This window comes from Aethalodelphis obliquidens, unplaced genomic scaffold (assembly GCF_003676395.1).
Source record: "Aethalodelphis obliquidens isolate GAN/ISIS:26980383/991018 unplaced genomic scaffold, ASM367639v1 scaffold12, whole genome shotgun sequence".
NCBI classification, from domain to species: Eukaryota; Metazoa; Chordata; class Mammalia; order Artiodactyla; family Delphinidae; genus Aethalodelphis; species Aethalodelphis obliquidens.
In genome coordinates, this window is record NW_020837956.1 from 17965731 (window position 1) to 17989459 (window position 23729).

Genomic DNA, 23729 nt, shown 5'->3' on the forward strand with positions numbered 1-23729 from the left:
AAAAAAAAAAAAGAAAAAGAAGTTTACAGTACTTTCTACCTTTGTCTGACTTTGGGGATACTGGTCTTAACACTAAAATGTTAACTAAGCAGTTTATTTTTGTACTTCTCTTTAAGATCACAACTTCATAGCTAATAGTTTTATGAACTGACCATTGGATTTACTGATTTCCTCACGTGCTCTTGGACCTAGGCCATCCCATGTCTGCTGGCATCTGCTCCAGCCTTCTCCAAGGCCTTCACACTCACCCTTCTCCCCTGGCTCCTCAGCCTGTAAACATCCTGGAGTTATTCTCATACCAAAAAATACATATTTCCCCAAGTTCTGTCACTTTTCCCTTCCTCTCCACCCCTTCATTGTCCTAGTTTATGACCACGACCTCGACTCTAGTGTAGGCTCTCTACTGACCTCCTTGCCACCCAACAGTTGGCAGAATGATCTTCCTGAAATACCATCTGACCAGGTTGCTCCTCTAATTAAAGCTACTGGACAGCCCTCCATCACCTACAGGATGTCAAAGCTCCTTAACAGGACAACCAAGTTCTTCCATGACCCAACCCCTCCTATCTTCCTGACACCACAGCCCACATCGCACCCATTCAACTATCCCCACTTTGCCTCTTAAAGTCCAATAGTATCGAACATGGTACCATTAACTCAAGCTCTCCTTTTTGCTCTCTTGTATCTGGAATAACTTCTTTCTGCCTGGCTAACTTACTTATCCTCACCCTTCCAGACTCAGGATATCTTCCTTTTTTTTTGTTTTTGTTTTTGTTTTGGCTGCATTGGGTCCTTGTCGCTGCGCGTGGGCTTTCTCTAGTTGTGGCGAGCGGGAGCTACTCTTCATTGCAGTGCATGGGCTTCTCATGGCGGTGGCTTCTCTTGTTGTGGAGCACGGGCTCTAGGCGCACGGGCTTCAGTAGTTGTGGAACGCAGGCTCAGTAGTTGTGGCGCACAGGCTCTAGAGTGCAAGCTCAGCAGTTGTGGCGCACGGGCTTCGTTGCTCCGCGGCACGTGGGATCTTCCCAGACCAGGGATCAAACCCGTGTCCTCTGCATTGGCAGGCAGATTCTTAACCACTACGCCACCAGGGAAGTCCAGGATATCTTCCTTTAGGAAGCTCTTCCTGACCATATCAACTCAGTGCCCATCAACATTTTGCCTGAGGTATGTGTCCCTCCTCTGTGCTCCCAATATACCCTGTAAATAACAGTATCAGAGAACTTACCATTTTGCACTGACATTATGTTTTCATGTTTGTCATTCAATCCTCAAGTGCAGGAACCTGTACCTAGTACAAACTGAGTGCTCAAATGTTTGTTGTAGTCTAGATTCCAGGTGGAACCAAATTAGACTAAAGTCTCAAACTCAGACTTTAGGCCTTGGTTTTTAAAAAACATGAACTGGAACTTACAGTACTGATATTGTTACTTAGCTTTTATAAAGTTTTCTGAGGACTAATGGTGTGAAATGACCATTAGGGAAATGACCCTACCTTATTTTAATGATTAAAAATAAAATCCCAAATTGGAGGTAAACAATATACTTGGATAGAAGCTTTTATCATCTATCCCTGACAGGACCCTGACAGACCGAAAAACAAAAGGCCTAGAGGATTGATGACCGTCCTTTTACTACTTATTGCTGCTGATTTTATACTGAGCTATAAGATAGCAGGTCTGTGAGTAACATTTAATTGACTCTGCTTCCTCACAAACTGACTCAATTTTGTCATGCTTGTGTAACTCATCACCCACTAGACCTAATGCTATGTGTTTTGGAACCTTTGATTTCCTGGTCACACACTTTACTCACTTTAAGGAGCTCTGTACCTTGTTGAGAGAGTATCATGATCCCTAGTTCCCCTTTTCCTTCAGAGAGTAACTCACTGCTCAGGATACAGCTTCTCCCTCAGGTCAGCTCCAGATTCAGGGTTTCCAGCTTATTTTATATTAACACTATCAAGAATCACCTTAGCTCTTCCTTTGTGATAACTGGTCTTGAAAAAAATAGCCTTCCCTTTCCCGTGAGTAGCTCTTGAAAGTGTCCAATTCTTTGTAGAAATAGCATTTCACACCATGGCAAACTGTTTTAGAAACAAGACATACCAATACACCTAAGTCTTTATTTATTTGGCTCTAGGAAGAATTTGCATGAAAATGAGCCTATATGGCAAGTACAGAATGTACTGTAACAGCACCAGAGAGGTACATCCTCTCTGCTCTACAGAGCCTCAATGTTTAACATATACATGTGACGTTAGTAATAAAACCAGATAGTCCAGGAAGAAAGGAGCCCTTTAGGAAAAACTCAGTTTAGCGTGACTTTTCAAATTGACCATTCCTCTTCATATACTTAAATTCAAATAACAGATACATTCACAGGCCCAAATATTGGCATAGAATAAAATCATGTTCATTTATTTTTCTGCATCTTAGAATTTTAGAAAGCATAAAATTAAATACGTTGAATGTAATAAATTCATCCATACAAGTGCAAGTCTCCAGCTATAATGCATTTTATGGCAGATTTATCATTTAAAAAATGTACCAGTAAATCAAAAAAGAGGGAGTATGTCCATTTAACTTTTATTGAAGTGTATGTAGGAGGTCTTCAGAAATCAAATATGAGCATGAAGATATGGCCAAACATAAAATCTATCAAATTCAGTGAAAAGTTGCTGACTTTAAATAGTAGTTGTAAGAATGACCAATATATATTCTTTGTTAACAACCCTTCACTCTACAGTAAAAAAAAAAAATTCAGTAAACATTCTTTCCTAAGGTAGTTTCCCTTATATAATCAGTGATTTATCCATTTCTTTGTATACACAAATTTGTTGAACATACCAATCAGTGGTTCTCACAAGTGAAAAATAAAAGCACAAAAAAGTTTACACTCTTGTACAGGTAAATAAAAGATCACCTTGAATTAAACTGGATCTCCTTAAGGGTGTAGTATAATTTCAGTTTCATTACCTATTACATAATTAGTTTCTTACATACAAATATTGACATATTTGGCTTGTGCTTCAAAGCCTCTGCGTCTATGAAGTCCATATCAATGCAGCTCACAATTTGAAGTCACTGGGGAGTTCTTTACTGCTGCTGGGTTTGACCTGATCATGCATGAGAGTCTCCTCAGCACCCGCTGTGGCACTGCACATCTCCGAGGCATCATCGGCATCAGGGTCCAAGTCTTCAGGACAGGGAAGTTTCAGCAGCTCTTCTCGGAGCTGCGCAGTGTGACGCTACGCAGGGGAAAATGAGTGATGTTAGAACTGTAAACCCTGGGGTACTAGCACAACATCACTGGAGGGAAGAATTGAGTTCAAAACAAAACCCAAAGCATTAGGTCTACAAAAATTTAGTAAGACCTTCCTTAAGCTAGCTGCTCTAACAGGCAGTGAACAAAGTTGGCACAAATCTCTAACCTCAAAGTAACTGATGCTTCTGGTAAGCCCTGAGTACTGAGTAGCATGCCTACAGACCCTACCAATGCCCCAACACCTGTAAGAAAAACAGCATTACTAATGACTTAGAGGACACCAGTCATTTGCCATATATAGTTTTAAATTAAAGAGAATAACATCTTAACTTGTAATACATGCTGCCTCTGACTAAAATTTTTGAGAGACAGTCCATAAATTAAAATAAAACCACTGCTATTTTAGTGAATGAAAACTAGGCCCTATGTAAAACGTTTGAAATCTTTCATACTCATTGCCTCATGTAATGCCTGGCTTACACCTTATAAATAATTTAATCATAAGGATTTTTTAAAACGTAAGCAAATGAAAAAGAAGATCTAGAGAGAGTACATAACTTTGTATTACCCCATACTGCCATTTAGGGAAGGATACAGAGATGTTAACAGAGAGTGGCTGGTTGTTTACAAACATTAAGTTTTAGTTTATAAATTTCTAGTGGGAGAGAAATGACCTCAAATCTCACACCAAGGGCTTTGAAAATTAGTTGTGTCAATAGCTGACTTTGAAAATTAACCAACATTTATAGAACAAGGAACTGTGCTCAACAGTAACAATGTAAAAGCGATGTGTAAAATAAGGAGGACACAGCTGGATAAAAAGAGCTGACTGTACTAGGCCATTTTATCTAAGGGACTTGAGCATCTGTGGATCTTGGTATTTGCAGAGGATCCTGGAACCAATCCCCTGTGGATATGGAGGACCAACTATATGATCTCTGATTTTACAGAGCCTAAACTTTGGTTAGAAGTAGAAGACATATAAGCAAGATAAGACAACTACACATTTGCAGCCATTTTTAAGGTTTCAAAGTATATTTACATACTGGTAACTTGAAATTTTTCTAGCCCCAATTTCCCTTCCACCATGGACAACAGAAGAAAACACTAACTAGGGAAGAAGAAGAAAAAAAAAGGACAATTATGAAGGCCCAGTTGAGGTGGGAATACTATGCCTTTATTGTGAAATTAAACTGAAGAGCTGCATACTTTTCTCAAGTAGCACTCAGCAGCAAAAGTATACCTGAGATGATATAAATTTGGACTGATTCAGGATAGAGATTTCCAAATCAGGGCATTACAGAAACAAAGAATAAGAATTTGAGATAAAAACAAGACACTGACTGAAATAACAAACCAAAAGAAGCTGGACTTTAGCCACCGAGGTTTTGTGTAAGGGAAAGATATATCTAAACGACTGAGCTATGGGAACTGAGGAGAATAATGGGGAGGAGAATCCCCGTATGAAGGCAGCACTGATAGGACCTAGCACTGACCAGGTAGGTATACTAGATGAAGCGGGAGTTAAATAAAATTTGAAGATTTTTAGACAGAGAAAAGTTGTTTAAGATTAAGAAAATACAGAAGGTTATAAAATTTGACTGAAGGAAAGATAAGTTCTCTCTTTTAGATCTTCAATGAAGAGTGATGACAGGGCATCCAAGTAAAAATGCCAGTAATATGACTTTGAGAAAGCTAAGAGCAGACAACAGTTTGCAAAGTCACTTTTAAAGAGAAAATGGCCAAAGTCAGGGGTATAGATACAATGATAGAGAAAGAGAATAAAATAGTCCTAAGGGCCAAATAGTAAGGCTTCAGGTACACAATCATCCAGCAGAAGGGGAAAGAAAAAACAAGCTGAAAGAATTAAGAGTGTGAGAAGAGGAGCCAAGATAGCCCACAGATGAAAAGTACAGAGAAAAAAAGAACATTAGACCAGTGTTAGGACTGTTTTTATCAAGTAGGCAACAGTGTTACAAGAGATTATACTGAAACCATCTAATTTAAAAGTCAAGGCAAGTTTCCATGAAGTGCAATTTAAGCTGAAAACTGAATGGAAGTGAGCCAGTAGAGCAGGCAAAAGTAAGCATCTGTAAAGGCCTGGAGGGGAGAGAGATGCACAGAGGGGAGCGAGGTGCATAGAGAGCAGAGCCAGGGTCACTTTGAGAACTGGATAGCGGGTCACTTCCATAGAATGGAAATTCAACTACAAAACGTTGATTGGTGAGAGGGTTATTTAAAAATGGAGGCAAAAGTGTTAACAGCTCTAGTTTTTGTAGTAAAAGGAGAGAATCATTTTTATAATAACAGGGGCAAAATAAAACTAGCTTAAGGGGATGCAAATGTTAAGGAGAAAAAAAATTTTCTTTTTAAAGGTTTTTATAATGGAAAATCTCAAACATATACAGAAGTAAGCAGAATATAAAATGAACTCCCATGAATCTATCACTGAGCTTCAACATTTATCAACTCAGAGCTAGTCTTCTTTCATCTATAATACCACCACTTTTCTCATTTTGTTTTGAAGCAAACCCCAGATATTGTATGGTTTTACATTCATAAATATTTCTGTATGTAACCTGAAAAACAGGGACATTAAAAAAATTCACCAATAAAAAAAACCTAATAAATCCTTATCATTATCATCTAATCATTTTAAGTGAAGATACTTTTAAAGTTAGAAGGAAAGGAGCCAGTAGAGACGACCATAATCAGTGGAGGATAAAAGGAACAGAGGTGAGTAAAGACAGGTATCTCCCATGGCAGGGAAAAAAGGGTGGCCTTTGGAGGTATGATTCCCACATAAAAAAAAAAAAAAATCTCCAAAACCATCATGTACTACATTTCCATTCTGTGAACGCCCTAGTTGAAAACAACAGCTCACTGCCCCCAAAACAAGATTGTATCACAGATGCTTCCACACCAATCAGCTGCTGGAGGCTCTGCAGCTACCATCTCCCTCATTACTCCAAGTAATAAAATTCTGGAACGTAAGAGGCTCAGGGAAAAGCTAATGCAAACTGTCATGGAGAACATTTTGTTGCCATCATTGTCAAACAACTCTATGAAACTCTGTTGGCTCAGTCCCTATACTCATTTTTAATTTTAGGAACTGTCACTTCATTGTCAAAAGGAATATATCTTTTCTATAGACTTCTGGGTAACCTCTGAACTTAATAAATTTAATGTTTCTTTCTAGCAGTCATCACGGTTCTGTCAGTGAATATACAACTCTTCTTTTAAAGCCACCGACAAGGCTCCTGTTAGGGAGGGTTACTCACCTTGAGAGCTGCTGCATGGTGAGACATGGTCCTGCCTACCCGCTTATCACTGCTGTGCTGCTGGATGTCTGCAATCCACTCCTCACACTGGGCCATGATCTCAGCTCTTTTCAAGTAAAAATGTTTATGTATAACCTTAAGAATAAACCAAGCAAGAGAACAACATGTGATCGGGTCAGAATTTAAAAGACAAAGTATGTGGCATTACAAAAACATGAAATTTAAAAGACATGGCATTTTTTTTCTCTCCACAAAACTCAATGTGGTTAACACTCTACATTATTAACAGGGAAGAATCAGGATTATGACATCAGATGACTTGTGTTGAAATACCCAGTTCTATAAGCAGAAAATAATGCCCAATCCCACTCAGACATTTCAGTAGTTAATCCTATCCAGAGAACATAAGACATCTATAAAACAATAGAGTCAGAAGGCAAATGTAAATAAATGAATAACCAGGAGAAAAAGTATTGACAACAGAAAAACTGTCAATTTCTATCTTTCAAAGAGAACTCAAAGAACATTTAGATGAGTAAAGAGATTCTCAATCACAGGCATTCGCACAGATATCAGAACATAGCCCCAAATAGGCAATATTATTACTCTCTTAATTTTGTCTTCTGGTTAACTTATGAACAAGATTTTATTTTATGACGTTTAACTCCTTAAGATAAATGTGCTTTACATTTCAGATTTTTAAAATTCTTTCTTTGAAAAACCGAGTAAAATTTCTGTGTATGTAGTAAAAGTCTATTTTTGACAAATTTAAGCTAGAAAATAGATCATTTTGGAATTATTACTCTGTATTCTGGGTGAGCTACTTACTACGTTGCCCAATGAGCTTGTCTCCTCTAAAGAAAAGGCAATAATACCTACAAGGGAAAAATTAGGAAAAACTGGGAATGGACATAAAACACCACCAATAAGTTATTGAGTTTGATGCATACAGGGATACAAAAATGAGTACGAAACCACCCGATACAAAGAACCATGATGACCACAGAATAAGATGGGAGATGAGTGCACAAGAAAAAGATACGTTTTGAAAAATGCAAAACGACAATAAAAAACAAAAACAAATCCCATGAAAGTAAAAAAGTAGCAGGCCACAACTGATTGGCAAAATTAGAAAAGCATTCATGGACAAGGGGTACCCCTTTAATGTGAGCTAGGTTCTAAAAGATGAGAAAGAATTATTGTTTCAAATTATACATATTTCCTTTTTGTGAAAGTCATGTCCCCACTCTGAGTCCCCTGTGTTAGCAGTTTATTCTTCCAGAAAACAAAACAAAACTTTAAGCATGAACCAACAAATTACACTGACTGTGTATACTTACAAATTTCTTTCAATACATTTAAAAACTGACGTTTAACATATACAGAAAAGTGCCCAAATCATGTGTATAACTGAACGCGTTTTCCCACAGTGAACACAAGAAAACAACCCCTACTTAGATAAGAAACAGAACATTACCAAGCATGCCGGAAGATCCCCTTGTGCTACTTCTTACCATTAACCCTCATCCAAAAGTATACACTATACTAACTTCTTTAAGTATGAGTTTAACTCAGTTTTGAACTTTTTATAAATAGAATCATATAGAAAGTACTCTTGTGCCTGGCTTCTTATGCTCTTTATTGTGTTTATAATATTTGTCCATCTTAATGTGTGAAGGAGTTCACTCATTTACACTGCTGTATTCCACTTTATGAAAATTCCATAATTTCTCCATTCATTCTGCTGATCAGACTGTTTCCAATTTTTGACAATGTTATGAACATTCTCTACACCCAATATGTACACAACTGCTATTGAGCATATACCAAGGAATGGAATTGCTAGTCATAAAGCATATATTAAGCTTATTACCTGAAAGTATTGATATGTTACAAAGTATTGATATATCAGAGCTCCAGTTGTTCCACAACCTAACATTTGGTATCAAAAGTCTTTGAACTCTTAGAGACGCTGAAGGATAGGTAGACAGGAGCCAGACAATGTAGAGTTTTGAAGGCTATGGTAAGGACTCTGTGTTTTCATCTTCTTTTAATGGGAAGTCAATGGAGTGAGATGATCTGATTATGCGTGGAGAACCATTGTAGAAGGACAAAGCGGAAGCAGCAAAATCAGAAAACTACTTCAACAATTCAAGCAACAGGTAATGGTAGCTTGATTTTTTTGTTTGTTTGATTTTTAAAAAATATTTATTTATTTGTTTGGTTGCACCAGGTCTTTTATTCTTTTTTTTAATAAATTTATTTATCTATTTTTGGCTGCGTTGGGTCTTCGTTGCTGTGCACAGGCTTTCTCTAGTTGTGGGGAGCAGGGGCTCCTCTTCGTTGCAGTACGTGGGCTTCTCATTGCGGTGGCTCCTCTTGTTGTGGAGCATGGGCTCTAGATGTGTGGGCTTCAGTAGTCGTGGCATGCAGGCTCAGTAGTCGTGGCTCGCGGGCTCTAGAGTGCAGGCTCAGTAGTTGTGGCACACAGGCTTAGCTGCTCCATGGCATGTGGGAGCTTCCCAGACCAGGGATCGAACCCATGTCCCCTGTGTTGGCAGGCAGATTCTTAACCCATGTGCCACCAGGGAAGTCCCTGCACTGGGTCTTAATTGCAGCAGGTGGGCTCCTTAGTTGTGGCTTGCTGACTCCTTAGTTGCAGCATGCATGTGGGATCTAGTTCCGTGACCAGGGATCAAACCTGGGCCCCCCGCATTGGCAGCACAGAGTCTTAATCACTGCACCACCAGGGAAGTCCCAGTAATGGGAGCTTGAAATAGGCTGGCCAGGGTGAAGATTTAATTAATTAATTAATTAACTGTAGTACAGTTGATTTACAGTGTTGTGTCTGTTTCTGGATACAGCAAAGTAATTCAGTTATACATATACATATATATTCTTTTCCATTATGATTTATTACAGAACATTGAATATAGTTCCCTGTACTATATGGTAGAACCTTGTTGTTTATCTGTTTTATATACAGTAGTTTGTATTTGCTAATTCCAAACTTCTAGTTTATCCCTCCCCCACCCCCTTTCCCCTTTGGTAACCATAAGTTTGTTTTCTGTGTCTGCAAGTCTGTTTTGTAAATAAGTTCATTTTAGATTTAAGTACAATTAGATTCCACATATAAGTGATATCATATGGTATTTGTCTTTCTCTGTCTGACTTACTTCACTTAGTATGATAATCTCTAGGTCCATCCTTGTTGCTGCAAATGGCATTATTTCATTTTTTTTTATGGATGAGTAGTATTCCATTGCATATATACCACACCTTTACCCATTCATCTATCAATGGACATTCAGGTTGCTTCCATGTCTTGGCTATTGTAAATAGTGTGGCCGTGAACATCAGGGTGCATGTATCATTTTTTTAAATTAATTAATTAATTATTTTTTGGCTGCGTTGGGTCTTCGTTGCTGTGTGCGGGGCTTTCTCTAGTTGTGGCGAGCAGGCGCTACTCTTCGTTGCGGTGCACGGGCTTCTCATTGTGGTGGCTTTTCTTGTTGCAGGGCATGGGCTCTAGGCTTGCAGGCTCTAGAGCGCAGGCTCAGTAGTTGTGGCGCACGGGCTTCGTTGCTCCACAGCATGTGGGAACTTCCCGGACCAGGGCTTGAACCCATGTCCCCTGTATTGGCAGGCGGATTCTTAACCACTGTGCCACCAGGGAAGCCCTGCATATATCTTTTTGAATTAGAGTCTTCTCTGGATATATGCCCAGGAGTGGGACTGCTGGATCATATGGCAACTCTATTTTTAGTTTTTTAAGGAATCTCCACACTGTTTTCCATAGTGGGTGTACCAATTTACATTCCCACCAACAGTGTAGGAGGGTTCCCTTTTCTCCACACGCTCTCCAGCACTTGTTATTTGTAGATTTTTTTAAAATTTACTCTATTTATTTATTTATTTTTGGCTGTGTTGGGTCTTCGTTGCTGCGCGCGGGCTTTCTCTAGTTGCGGTGAGTGGGGGCTACTCTTCATTGCGGTGCGTGGACTTCTCATTGCACTGGCTTCTCTCATTGTGAAGCATGGGCTCTAGGCGCGCGGGCTTAAGTAGTTGCGGCACATGGGCTCAGTAGTTGCGGCTCACAGGCTCTAGAGCACAGGCTCAGTAGTTGTGGCACACGAGCTTAGTTGCTCCGCGGCATGTGGGAACTTCCTGGACCAGGGATCGAACCCGTGTTCCCTGCATTGGCAGGCAGATTCTTAACCACTGCTCCACCAGGGAAGCCCCCCTCACTGTAGTTGTGATTTGCACGTCTCTAATAATTAGCAATGCTAAGCATCTTTTCATACGCTTATTGGCCATCTCTATGTCTTCTTTGGAGAAATGTCTCTTTAGGTCTTCTGCCCATTTTTTTGACTGGGTTGTTTTTTCGTTATTGAGCTGTATGAGCTGTTTGTATATTTTGGAAATTAAGCCCTTTTTGGTCACAGCGAAAATATATTTTTCATCAAATTTTGATTATGCTTTGAATGGTAGAGCGAAATTTGTCAACAGATTGAATGTGGTATGTGAGTAAAAGAATGAAGCCACACGTTGTTAGGGTTTTGGGTTTAGACCATGGTGCTTTTACTGAGAGAAGAAAGGAAGGAAGAATCAAGAGTGCAGAGTTACAGTGTTAAGTTTGAGGTGGTTATTATACATTCTAGTAGACTTGTCAAGTAGTTTACATATCTGGATACGTTATTTGAGTCTTAAAGGCACTAAGAAATTAATTTATGATACAAACAGGAGGAATATAAGTTTATCAAGGGCAGGAACTGACTTTCACTTTTCCTTGAGTTCAGAGTACCTTAGTGCAGCACCTAGTAACAGCTGATATTCCACACGGCTGCCAAATGAATTACTTAATGTAAGTAGCCCAAACTTGAAAAGGACAGAACATTATGCTTAAGAGTACAAAGAAATGCATGTTTGTATTTCCTGTAATATTAGGAAAAGTAATTACCCACAGCCTTGAATACAAGCCTTTGCAAAAGTAAAATACCCAACTATGTCATTCAAAGTGCAAAGTCATTTAGTAATAACAAAAGGAAGAAACGTTTTTACATTCCTTCAGAGTATATTCATCGATACTACTTAATGAGGAGAGTTTCGCGTATAATGCCACTCATAGTTCACACATAATATTTGCTTAACTGTATTAAAGATCAATTTTCTATCAGGTAAATACGCCAATTCTTCCTCTAAAGTGTTGTGTTTCTAGCACAACCTAAGAAACTGATGATCAAGGGAAACAATTTAGGAAAAAAAAATGTTTCATGACAGAGTTAAAGTAAGATGTGATGAAGTAATCTGATGTGACAAGTAAAAAATACAACCATATTTTAGGCAGACTAAGGAGAGATAACTAAGTACAGGAAAAGAGCCACACTTCAGGATGTGGTAAAAATGAAAGCACGTGACAGTATCAAGACTGGTTTCAGAAACTAAGTTCAACTTTTCCTAAAGAAAAGAAAATGTCTTTTTCTTCAATTTCACACACAGATATTAGTATAAGGGCAAAGTTTCTATTTGCAAGACAATTAGAAAGTATCTTAATCTCTAATAAAAAAGAATATTTTTATGAAGAATATTTTCGTAACATATTCTAGCATATACTAACATAATAACTAGCACAGTATGCTAGTAGAACAGTAGCCATGAAAAATAAAGAATTAATAAAACTGTCCAAAAATATAGTCAGATGCCTTTTAGGAAGTAAATGGTTTAAAAAATTCACCTGTACTATATTATTACTGATTTTTCATGACTAAAAACAAGAGTAAACTTTAGTATACCACAGATATAAAGGGAAGTATAATACCTAAACTATATTCTATTATGTCTTTAATAAAGTATTTCATTAATTTTATTAAACATACCTCTTTAAAACATGGTGAAGGGTTTCTGATTTGTTCTAGCATTGCCCACTTAACCGTTGCTTGTCGAATGTTTCCATCATATTCTCGAGAACTCTGTGTGCCACTGGGAGTGCCTCTAGACCGCTCATATCCTGGTTCATTAAAATAAGGCTCAGCTACTAATATAAGGGACTGAACAGACACCAACACCTGAGGACCAAAGAAATAAAGAATAGTTATGATAGGACATTTTTACTACCAGTAAACTAATACCTTGCTTTATCAACTAGGAGTGACTTTTAATATGTGCGTCCACATAACTTTATCACCATAAAACTGATGTTAATAATTGACACTGAAATACTGTATTATTAGAGCAAAATTAAAATAGGTACAGTAGAATCTTATATAATATTTATATATATGTTTTATATTCTTGAATCCTTGAAAAAGAAAAATAGGTATGAAGATCCTATTTCCTGAAACTACTAAAAAAAACACTTGCTTATAAACATCCCATACCAATTTAGACATCATTTTGCTCGAACTGTCCTTACTCTTAAAGGGCATAAAGCTAACAATATACTCCTAACAATACTCACTTGTAAGGAAAACTACACATGACGCAGTCTTTACTTTCATTCCAAGGAAAATTTACTTTCACGGTATCACAAAAATATTACCAGAAGCTTTCAATAGCAAGATGACATGGCTCTAAGACCAGCTCTGACCCCCTACTTACATACCAGAAGGTTTGTTTCTCTAGATATAACCAATATTGAGAGTTCACTCTTAGTTAGTATAGTACTGTTTGCTAATATACTTACATAACTGGCTAATATGACATCTTTGGAGGCAGGAAAATATTAGCTATAATTTTCCCACTTCATACATGAAAAACAATTAGCAGCAGTTGCATTTTCTTCAGGGAAGATGATTAAACAACATCAAGGATATGCACCTTAGAAGTCAAGGAATATATTTTCTTAAAAAATTAAAAAAATGGAAAACTTGAACCTGAAATATATGACCTATGAATACACAAAGTTAAATATGACCTGAAGTAACCATGTTACTGAGGCCAAGGTCAACTACGGAAAAAAAAATTAACCTGTATAATTCTGAGGCAAAGATCTCATAATTTTTAAACTTACTGAAACTAAATATATCACTAAAGGAAAGTGATTTCCCTTGGCTATATACTTTCCCCCAACTCAAATCTGACACTTCTGAAATAATCTTCCAGGGCATATTTATTAGTTCCTTTCCTTTTCCCTTTTAAATAATCTTCCTCTTATATGAGTAGGGTATATTCCCATTATCTACAAAGGCGGAGAAAGAAATTTTGTAACATAGGATTCAGTTACTTACTTAACCTCAGCTCCTTTGAGACAAAATATAGTTTTATAAATCTCAAGCAGCTGGAGATTCAAACAATTTACAAACTACTTCAGATTCATAACACATCTGGTTTTTTAAAAGAGCTAAACTATATACAGGAAATGAAAAATAGATGCTTTGTATACAGAACAAAGAAAACTATATTTGAGAAATAAATTTGAGTTTAATATTGTCTGCTAAAAAAATTGAACTATAACATCTGCATTTGATAACAAATAAATTAGCAGAGATCGATATTTCTTGGAATTAAATTCAAAGAATAATTTATAACACGTGCTCTTTTCTCACTGGGTGACATTATTATTTACTTTTTACGGGCATCTTCTATTTACTTTTTAAACATGTACCTTTTAGGAAATATATAAGTGCCACTTTATTTTTCTTTGGTGAACTCAGCTATTTAGGAGTCAAAATATTCATTTTATGGAATTTCTGGAGCCTTGAATTATCTGACCTACTTACTCATTTTATTTCACAGCACACTTTATTGTAGCCCATAAAACACTCTCATGAAAAACCAGTAAATAAATCCTTGGGAAGAGGATTTCTCTCTTTTAAAAGGATTTGATTTTCAATATTCTAAATTAATAGGATTTATCTAACTCTGAGAAACACTATATTTTGAAGTCAGAGAGACCAAGGTAGGCAGAATAACTTTATCCCCTCAGAATCCATTTTTTGGTCGTCTGTAAATAGAAATAATACCTACTTACATTATAGGATGACTGTGAGAATTAAATAAGGGGTTGAGAGGTGTAAAACAATAGGGCTCATACGTGTAATTAATACACAATAGCTATTCTTTCGTGGAGTGAAAATGACAGCATACATCCAGAAGGTAGCAAAATGCAAAACAAAATCACCTCTACTCTAAAACCAATAAATTTTAACTTATGTAATAGGGATATGCAAAAAAGCAGTCAGCATGAGTTCCATTTTGACCAACAAAACTTAATTAAAAGAGCTCCCTGGATCAAACCAAAACACAAACCAAAAAAACCCAATATTTATCATAGCCACATCTGGCTAACGTGTTTTCTTAGAATGAGTTGAAAATGAGTCGGTAATTAACAGAAAAATATCTATTACGTACCATGATATGCTATATATAAGTTATACTTAATAATAAACAGAATATATTTGCATTCCAAAGTGGAAGTTCACCGATTCTTAGTCAGTTCTTTGACATTTTCATAAAGTCAAGAGTCAAAAAAGCTTTTATTCATAGGCTGAATTTACAGTCCCTCTCCTCTTTAGCTTTATGTTAGCACCCACAAAACTGCAAGATGTTCTCATTATATTTTATTCAGAGGCTGACTAAATCAAGAACCATATATAACAGCTTCCTTTCACTGTCTGTGTCAAACAAAAATTTTAACCCTACCAGGCCATAACCAGTCAGCAATCTTGCCTCCTATGAATGCCTTTATTTTCAAATTATAACTTGTCAGAAGATTTAATTCTTTGACCTGGTCTGGTATGTTAAAAATTTTCATTATAGGTATTTCAAACACAGGAAATTACAGAGTATACAATCCAAAATATTAATTTGCAACAAGAAACTATGTTATACAAACTAGTAACTTGTTTAGGGTAATGGAAAGAAACCAGTCTTAGTTAAAAATGCTTTTGGCCTTTCAAAATAGTAAGCATCCTCCTCTACGGAAAATTATGCTGCTATTGAGTAGAACTATAATCAGTGGCTGATTTCCAGAACTTTCCATCTTAAGAAAAATGGTAGTATTTATATATTATTATATTATAAATATATTTATAAATGGTTGATTATGTGACATTAAATATGTTTAACTCCTCTTGCACATGACATCTTTATTAACATCCAACTGGAACAAACTATTCATAACGCATTAATATGTATTTTAGGTAGATTACAGCAACATTAAAAACCAGTCACATATGGGAATTCCCTTTTGGCACAGTGATTAAGAATCCGTCTGCCAAAGCAGGGGACATGGGTGAGCGCCCTGGTTCGGGAAGATCCCACATGCCACGGAGCAACTAAGCCCGTGCGCCACAACTACTGAGCCTGCACGCTAGAGCCCACGAGCCACAACTACTGAGCCTGTGTGCCACAACTACTGAAGCCCGTGCACCTAGAGCCTGTGTTCCGCAACAAGAGAAGCCACCACAATGAGAAGCCTGTGCACTGCAACGAAGAGTAGCTCCCGCTTGCCACAACTAGTGAAAGCCTGTGCACAGCAACAAAGACCCCCACGCAGCCAAGAATAAATAAAATTTAGAAAGTAAAGAAATTAAGTAATTTTTCCTAAGGCTCTGTAGTCTGCCTCTGAAGAATGAATCTAATAGACAACAAAGGGCAATGTGTTCCTGACTAGATGCATTTGTTTCTAGTATGATGTTTATAAAGCAGTATAACACAAAAAAAACTACAGGCCAATATTTCTTAGAAATATGGATACAAAAATCCTTAAGAAAAATACTAGCAAACTGGGACTTCCCTGGCGGTCCAGTGGTTAGGACTTGGCGCTTTCACTGCCTGGGCCAGGGTTAAATCCCTGGTTGGGGAACTAAGATCCTGCAAGCCGCTCAGCATGGCCTATATATATATATATACACATACATACACATATATATATACACACACTAGCAAACAATCCAGTTACATACAAAAAGAATTACACACCATGACCAACTGAGCTTTATCCCAGGAAAGCAAAGTTGGTTTATATCAAAAAATTAATATATCATAATAATAGAATAAAAAATAATACAATCATTTCAATAGATGCAGAAAAAGCATTTGACAAAATCCAACATCTGTTCATGTTAAAAATACTCAAGAAGCTAGTAGAGGGGAATGTCCTCAACACGATGAAGGGGATTTATGAAAAATCCACAGCTATTATCACACTCAATGGGGGAAGACTGAAAGTTTTCCCCTAAGATCTGGACAAAACAAGGCGATTCACTCTTGCCACAGAAAAGATACAGCCTCTCTTGTTCTTGCTCAAGTCAATTTTGTCACAGATCTGGAAATCTATATTCAGTAAACTATCTAAAATGTAGAGAAAGTCATATAATAATGGTATTATTTGTAAAACTAAAATAATAAAAGTGAAATATTTAGTCAACAGTGGCGAAATAGTTCAATGATACTATATGAACTCAAAAGATTATCACATAGCATTTACAAATTATAAAATTGTAAACAGGGAAGATGGATATGCTCTACTGTTAGGTGAACAAAGCAATATACAAATAATTATCTACTATGTTAATTATGACTATGTAAACTATGTATGTGACAAAAACCCTAAAGGGAAAATATCATACTTTATGTGTAGTAAGGTTTCAAAGTTGTAAAATTTAAACACTTCAGAATAAGTTTCTTTATTTCACAGGATTTTTGGTATATATTAGACATACAGATAATATAAAAGTTAAAAGCAAATCCAATTTTAAACTAAAAAATTTTGAAAACTGTAAATTTATTTTTAAAACTACATAAATCCAACAAAAATTTCAAAAATTGATTCCACTTCTCAGGTAAGTCTAATTTACTTCATGAAAAACAGGATATCTCTGAGTTTCCTTTCAGAGTAAAACTGATCATAAAAATAGTTTCTGTTGACAAGAGTAACATACATGTAGACAAATATTTTAAGGTTTTTGAACTAGAATTGACAATCATTTCTGTTTTAGTTTTTTAAATTGAAGTATAGTTGATTTACAATGTTGTGTTAGTTTCTGGTGTACAGCAAAGCGAATACATATATTCTTTTCATATTCTTTTCCATTATAGGTTATTACAAGATACTGAATATAGATTCCTGTGCTATACAGTAGGAACTTGTTGTTTATCTATTTTATATATAGTAGCCTATAGCTGCTAATCCCAAACTCCTAATTTACCCCTCCCCCTACATAATCATTTCTCAAATGAAGAAGTATTATAGTTACTTGGTGGAACAAAGTAACTAAGGAACTTCCTTAGTTACTTTGCATGAATCATATAATCTCTGTTCTTCTTGAGTCTCCATATTAGCACAAAGGAAAAACTTACATTACAGTACTATTTAATTCACGGGGCTGCTGCAAGGTCTTTTCAGAGAACCTAAAAAAGTCACATCCTAAAGAATGATTTTTCATATCTCTTTTACCTAATTCAATATAAGAATGTAGGAAAAGAATCCTTTCAAGGTAGGTCAACTTTAACAGGCTTACCTGGGCATGATTTATGGTGGTCTTTCTTAAAATAAACACTAAACTGCAAATGTGAGTTTAAACTATCATGCACCAACAGTGGTTTATTTCTGTTTCTTCAATGATCAAGCAACAAAGTTAATTACTATTATTAATATGTCTGTCTCTTTGCTGGAATTCTGAACTATTAAGATAAAGCATCAGCAAAGAAAATTTGATGGGATACTATATAACATTTTATTTTATGTACTCAAATGGCTTGTGAAAATTAACTTAAAAAATTCAACACTATGAAACATGTGTGCTAAGTGCTCTGCCAAATAAGAATGGCAAATCCCAAGTTTTATGAATTCCAGGACAGTACTTCTAAACCTCAGATGAGACCCATTATTTTTTTATTTTTATTTTAAAATTTATTTATTTTTGGCTGTGTTGCGTCTTCGTTGTTGCATGCGGGCTTTCTCTAGTTGCAGCAAGTTGGGGGCTATTCTTCATTGCGGTGGGAGGGCTTCTCATTGTGGTGGCTTCTCTTGTTGCAGAGCACGGGCTCTAGGAGTGCGAGCTCAGTAGTTGTGGCCCACGGGCTCTAGAGCACAGGCTCAGTAGTTGTGGCATACAGGCTTAGTTGCTCCGCAGCACGCAGTATCTTCCCGGACCAGGGGTCGAACCCATGTCACCTGCACTGGCAGGTGGATTCTTAACCACTGCGCCACCAGGGAAGCACCGAGTCCCATTATTAACTAGATTACAGAAGAACCATATCATGTGTGGAGAGGTATGTAACACTAGTAGTTATTAAATTCTACTCACCTGAGTTTGAGCCTTATCGTGACTGGGAGATGGAAGAGGCTAATCTGTCTTGCCTGATCTTGTTGCACCAGAGTGTACTTTAAGGCAAGTTAGGGATTTTTTAAAAGGGAATTTTGACAAAAAGAAAATTCTAATGTCCTAACTTAAGATTCTAAACTCAAAATGAGCTATAACTCCATTGTACTAACTGCTCACCTATAAGCTGTTTAGTATGTACTTCCTATCAATCTAGCTTTTTATTTTTTATGGTTTACTATGTTTATTCTTGGTCGCTAAAAAAAAATGTTCTTAAACCAAGATGGTTCCTTATTTTCTAAGTGAAATTGTAAGAGAAATTTGTTTACTTGCAAAAAGCTTGAGGTCTGAGGATTCCACTTCTCTTCTGGTCTTCCATGCCATGTATTTAAGATGCTTAAACAAACCTGAGGAAGAAGGGGGAAAAGTATCAACAGAATTGAAAGGAGTGCTTTTTAAAAGTAATCTGCCGGAACTAGAAATAAAATTGAAATGTTATTATGTCAAAGTATCTCAGTTTTATGTACCCCCAGAAAACCCTAAGGGTTGGTCTGTTAAAACAAATTGGTATCTTCAAATGTGATCCAGATCTGTGTGGCATTACAATTTCTTCATAATGAAAAGTGAGTTAGCAGCTATTACACATTAATACAAATAACATATTTTTTAATGAAAAATAACTCTTTTCCAAACAACAACAAAATATTTTTTGGTGAGGAAAAGTGGTATTGTTTTACATTTAAGAAAATCTCTTTCAAAATTCTGTAAATTTTGAAAATGGGTTATAGCTTAATAGAAGAGATCTTTTTTTTTTTTTTTTTTTTGGTGGTACGCAGGTCTCTCACTGTTGTGGCCTCTCGCATTGCGGAGCACAGGCTCCGGATGTGCAGGCTCAGTGGCCATGGCTCACGGGCCCAGCCGCTCCGCGGCATGTGGGATCTTACCGGACTGGGGCGTGAATCCGTGTCCCCTGCATCGGCAGGTGGACTCTCAACCACTGCGCCACCAGGGAAGCCCAATAGAAGAGATCTTGATTCCATACCTGCCTCTACATTCGATTTGTTGTTATATATTGCTTTGGTTGAAATGTATGAATAAAATCTGGCCTCACGCAAACATGAAGTGGGAAAGGGGAGGACCCTGCAGATTCCCTGAAGGGTCCTGAGGATCCCCAGAGTTCCTCAGAACAAATTTGAAGACGCATTAGTTATCTGTTCACTCAAAGAGCAAGAATGAACTCAAAGCATCTGCCAAACACAGGTCAACAGTCACTCCAGGAAAAAGAGAACCAGGGACATGTTATCTGTACTTGTAAACTAATAATTTCATGTAATGGGCAACAGATTTGGAAAATAAGTGGTCCTTAAAAAAGCAGAGAAGTCCATCTCCTTGCTATTCTCTGTGAAAACAATAATGCAAAATACATCAATTTGTTTAGTAGATCAATTCATTAATAATTTTAAAAAACTTGTATCTGAACAGTTTTGTGAATTATTGTTTGAAGCACTATCATACATACCATCCCACCTGGTTTTTAGAGCATCCCTATGACTACCAATGGCAGGGATCTTCTCCCTAACTACAGATCTAGATCCCAAGGTTAAATGTTAGTCCCAATGTATAATAGAACAGACTATACAATTCAGGGTACTGGAATCTCAAACTCTAAACCTCTTCCCTATACCAGTAAGTCTTAAGGAAGTAATTTCTATTTTTTTAAAAATTAATTAATTTATTTATTTTTGGCTGCACTGGGTCTTCGTTGTTGCACGTGGGCTTTCTCTAGTTGCAGCGAGTGGGGGAGGGGCTACTCTTCGTTGTGGTGCGCAGGCTTCTCACTGCGGTGGCTTCTCTTGTTGCAGAGCACGGGCTCTAGAAGTTGTGGCACGTGGGCTCAGTAGTTGTGGCTTGTGGGATCTAGAGCGCAGGCTCAGTAGTTGTGGTGCACAGGCTTAGTTGCTCTGCGGCATGTGGGATCTTCCCAGACCAGGGCTTGAACCCAGGTCCCTTGCATTGGCAGGCGGATTCTTAACCACTATGCCACCAGGGAAGTCCAAGGAAGTAATTTCTTAAATAATTCTTAATATCTACACTTAAACTCTATTCAAGTTCCAGACTCTCTCTTGAATAAAGTCAACATTGCTACTTTGTCTAATTTGCTCAGTTATAAAAGACCTGTTCTTTGCTTTCCCCAACAAACTAAGGTTTACCTCTGGTTAAGTATCCTACAATAAACCCAGAAAATGAATTCCAATTTTGTGATTTGAGCTTATGGTGAAGACAAAATGATAACTTGTAAGCACAGATCGGAGGCAGGCTGCACTTTTTAAAAATAGGAAGACAAAACCAAGGGAAAACTTGGGCCATCTTTAATAAACCAGATCAACTTCAAGCATCTATTATTCTCACATCATCAAAGAGTCTGCTTATGAAATCGAGAAATTTCTTCTGACCTTCTAGTAATTTTTAAACATTAAATATTCTCAGCATGGAATTTACTATTGAAATTTCATCAAACTGTCCAAAATTACTTTGAAAGGTGATGATTATTCTTTTAAATCTAATTTTTAATGGTTTATTGCCATATGAAATGATTTTTATTATACCTCTTTGTTAACTATTTTTGTGGAGACAGGAATGCATCTTCCTACTTACAAGAAAATATAAAACATTTTAACACAAATTAAACTTTAAAAATAATGGTACACAATGGTACCAATGAAAACATGGATAGTATCTTCAGGTAATTGTGAAAAGATAACTGGAACTGAAGATATAGAAAGTAAACAGGGGCTTCCCTGGTGGCGCAGTGGTTGAGAGTCCGCCTGCCGATGCAGGGGACGCGGGTTCGTGCCCCGGTCCGGGAAGATCCCACAAGCCGCGGAGCGGCTGGGCCCTTGAGCCATGGCTGCTGAGCCTGCGCGTCCGGAGCCTGTGCTCCGCAACAGGAGAGGCCACACAGTGAGAGGCCCGCGTACCGCAAAAAAAAAAAAAAAAAAAAAACACAAAGTAAAAAGAAAGTAAAGAAAGGTGAATGGCAAAGACAGGCATCTGGCTCTATTATCTTCTGAGTGGAGATAGCTCTCAGCTGGCCAAGGAATGTGTTGAATAAGTTAGTCCCTCACAATAACCCCTTAAGACTATAAGTGCTTTGTAACACTGTTGTGTTTCTGCCATTTTTGGTTCCTTCTCTCTCATTCCTCAGGCTAATCTTTGCATACAGGGAAAAGAAGCACAAAGAAACTCATGTACTTTTGAAAAGATGATAACTAAAACAAAATTTCTGTTCAAATTACAAAGAAACTTTGGGTTACAATACTTTGGCATTAGAAACAAAAGACTGCAATTACATTACCTTGCCATCATTATAAAGGTTTGGATTGAATCGCACACTATGACCACCAGTAGTCTCTAGATTCACAAGAGGAGGTGAACTGGGATAATCTTGAGGAAAATAGACATCAAACTCAAAGCAGCCATTTGCATAAGGAGTGTCTGCTGGACCAGTTATCAGAACCTAGTATGCACATACAAACACAAAAGCCTGTGTTACTATTCCTAAATGCTACTATTTAGAAAAACAATTCAACATGAAATAAGAACAATCTTCTTACATCCTATATACATCTCTACCAAAATGTGTTAAAAATGAAGTTAAAAGTTAAAAACATACACAGGACTAGGAAACAGTTTTAAATTACAATTAAAGTGATTTGGTTTTGGTGAAAATGGGCTTTTAATAGAGAGATGCCCAATTGGCAGCAGGAAAGCTTACCTTAACAGCAAATACCTTTTAAAATATTAAATTATTTTTTTCTAAGAGCTTTCCTTCATGATCTCTACATTACTGTCAACAATTTGAGATTCTAGGTATATTCATTATCATATCTCAAAGGTATGAGAGTAACTTTCTGCTTCAAATCTTCAAGTTAATATTTTAAGAAATAGCTTACTTTTTAAAAAATTAACATTTAAAAAATAAATTTATTTTATTTATTTATTTTTGGCTGCGTTGGGTCTTCATTGCTGTGCACGGGCGCTCTCTAGTTGAGGCGAGCAGGGGCTACTCTTCGTTGCGGTGGCTTCTCTTGATGCAGACAGAGCATGGCTCTAGGCATGCGGGCTTTAGTAGTTGTGGCACATAGGCTCAGTAGTTGTGGCTCGCAGGCTCTAGAGCACAGGCTCAGTAGTTGTGGCACACAGGCTTAGATGCTCCACGGCATGTGGGATCTTCCCGGACCAGGGCTCGAACCTGTGTCCCCTGCACTGGCAGGTGGATTCTTAACCACTGTGCCACCAAGGAAGTCCAAGACTTCCTTAATAATAAAATATTAAATATTTAATAGCTTACTTTTAAATATTTTCTTCTGGGATAATGAGACAAGTAGGTAAGAGGAATAAATGTTTTCACCTAACAGCTTATGATAAAAAGGTTCTGAGACAACAGTAGGTGTGATGTTTCCCTTAGGGTTACTGGTAGTCCAAAAAATAGCAGAGAACCCAACAGTGAGTGTCAGAATTATTTAATGAATTATGTTTGAGTCAATCAACAGATATTTAGTGTACAAGACATAAGCAGCAAAGCCTCGGGTCCTGAAAAGCTGTGCGTGGAGGCAAGTGGTACTAGAGTCCCATTCTGTGACAAGTCTGATTTACATTTTGGGGCTCCAAGTTGGGATCCTTTATGTGAGGTACAGCATAATGCTTAACAGTCACAAGTTTGAACTTGTGTGGTCTATGTAGCAATAAAATACTTCCCTAGACAATCATACAATAATCAACTCTACTGTTTGTAACAAGGAAAAGTGTGGTCAATAGGCAAAGTCTATGAGATTTCTACTGAAAATTTATCCAAAAGAGCAAAACAAAAAAGCAAACGAGCAAAAAAACCTTATTCAAATCAATGGGTCAATAG

The 23729-nt window shown here is 37.1% G+C and overlaps 1 protein-coding gene across 1 annotated transcript in view; it reads right to left on the reverse strand.

Moving 5' to 3' along the window:
- Window positions 1-2111: 2111 nt before the first annotated feature.
- BIRC6 (baculoviral IAP repeat containing 6) overlaps window positions 2112-23729 on the reverse strand; it is a 236563-nt gene continuing 214945 nt past the window's right edge. Inside the window, 5 exon segments of the mRNA XM_027113430.1 lie at window positions 2112-3250; window positions 6549-6683; window positions 12425-12613; window positions 19144-19221; window positions 22170-22331. Coding sequence (XP_026969231.1) covers window positions 3071-3250; window positions 6549-6683; window positions 12425-12613; window positions 19144-19221; window positions 22170-22331 — 744 coding nt within the window. The 3' untranslated portion in view covers window positions 2112-3070.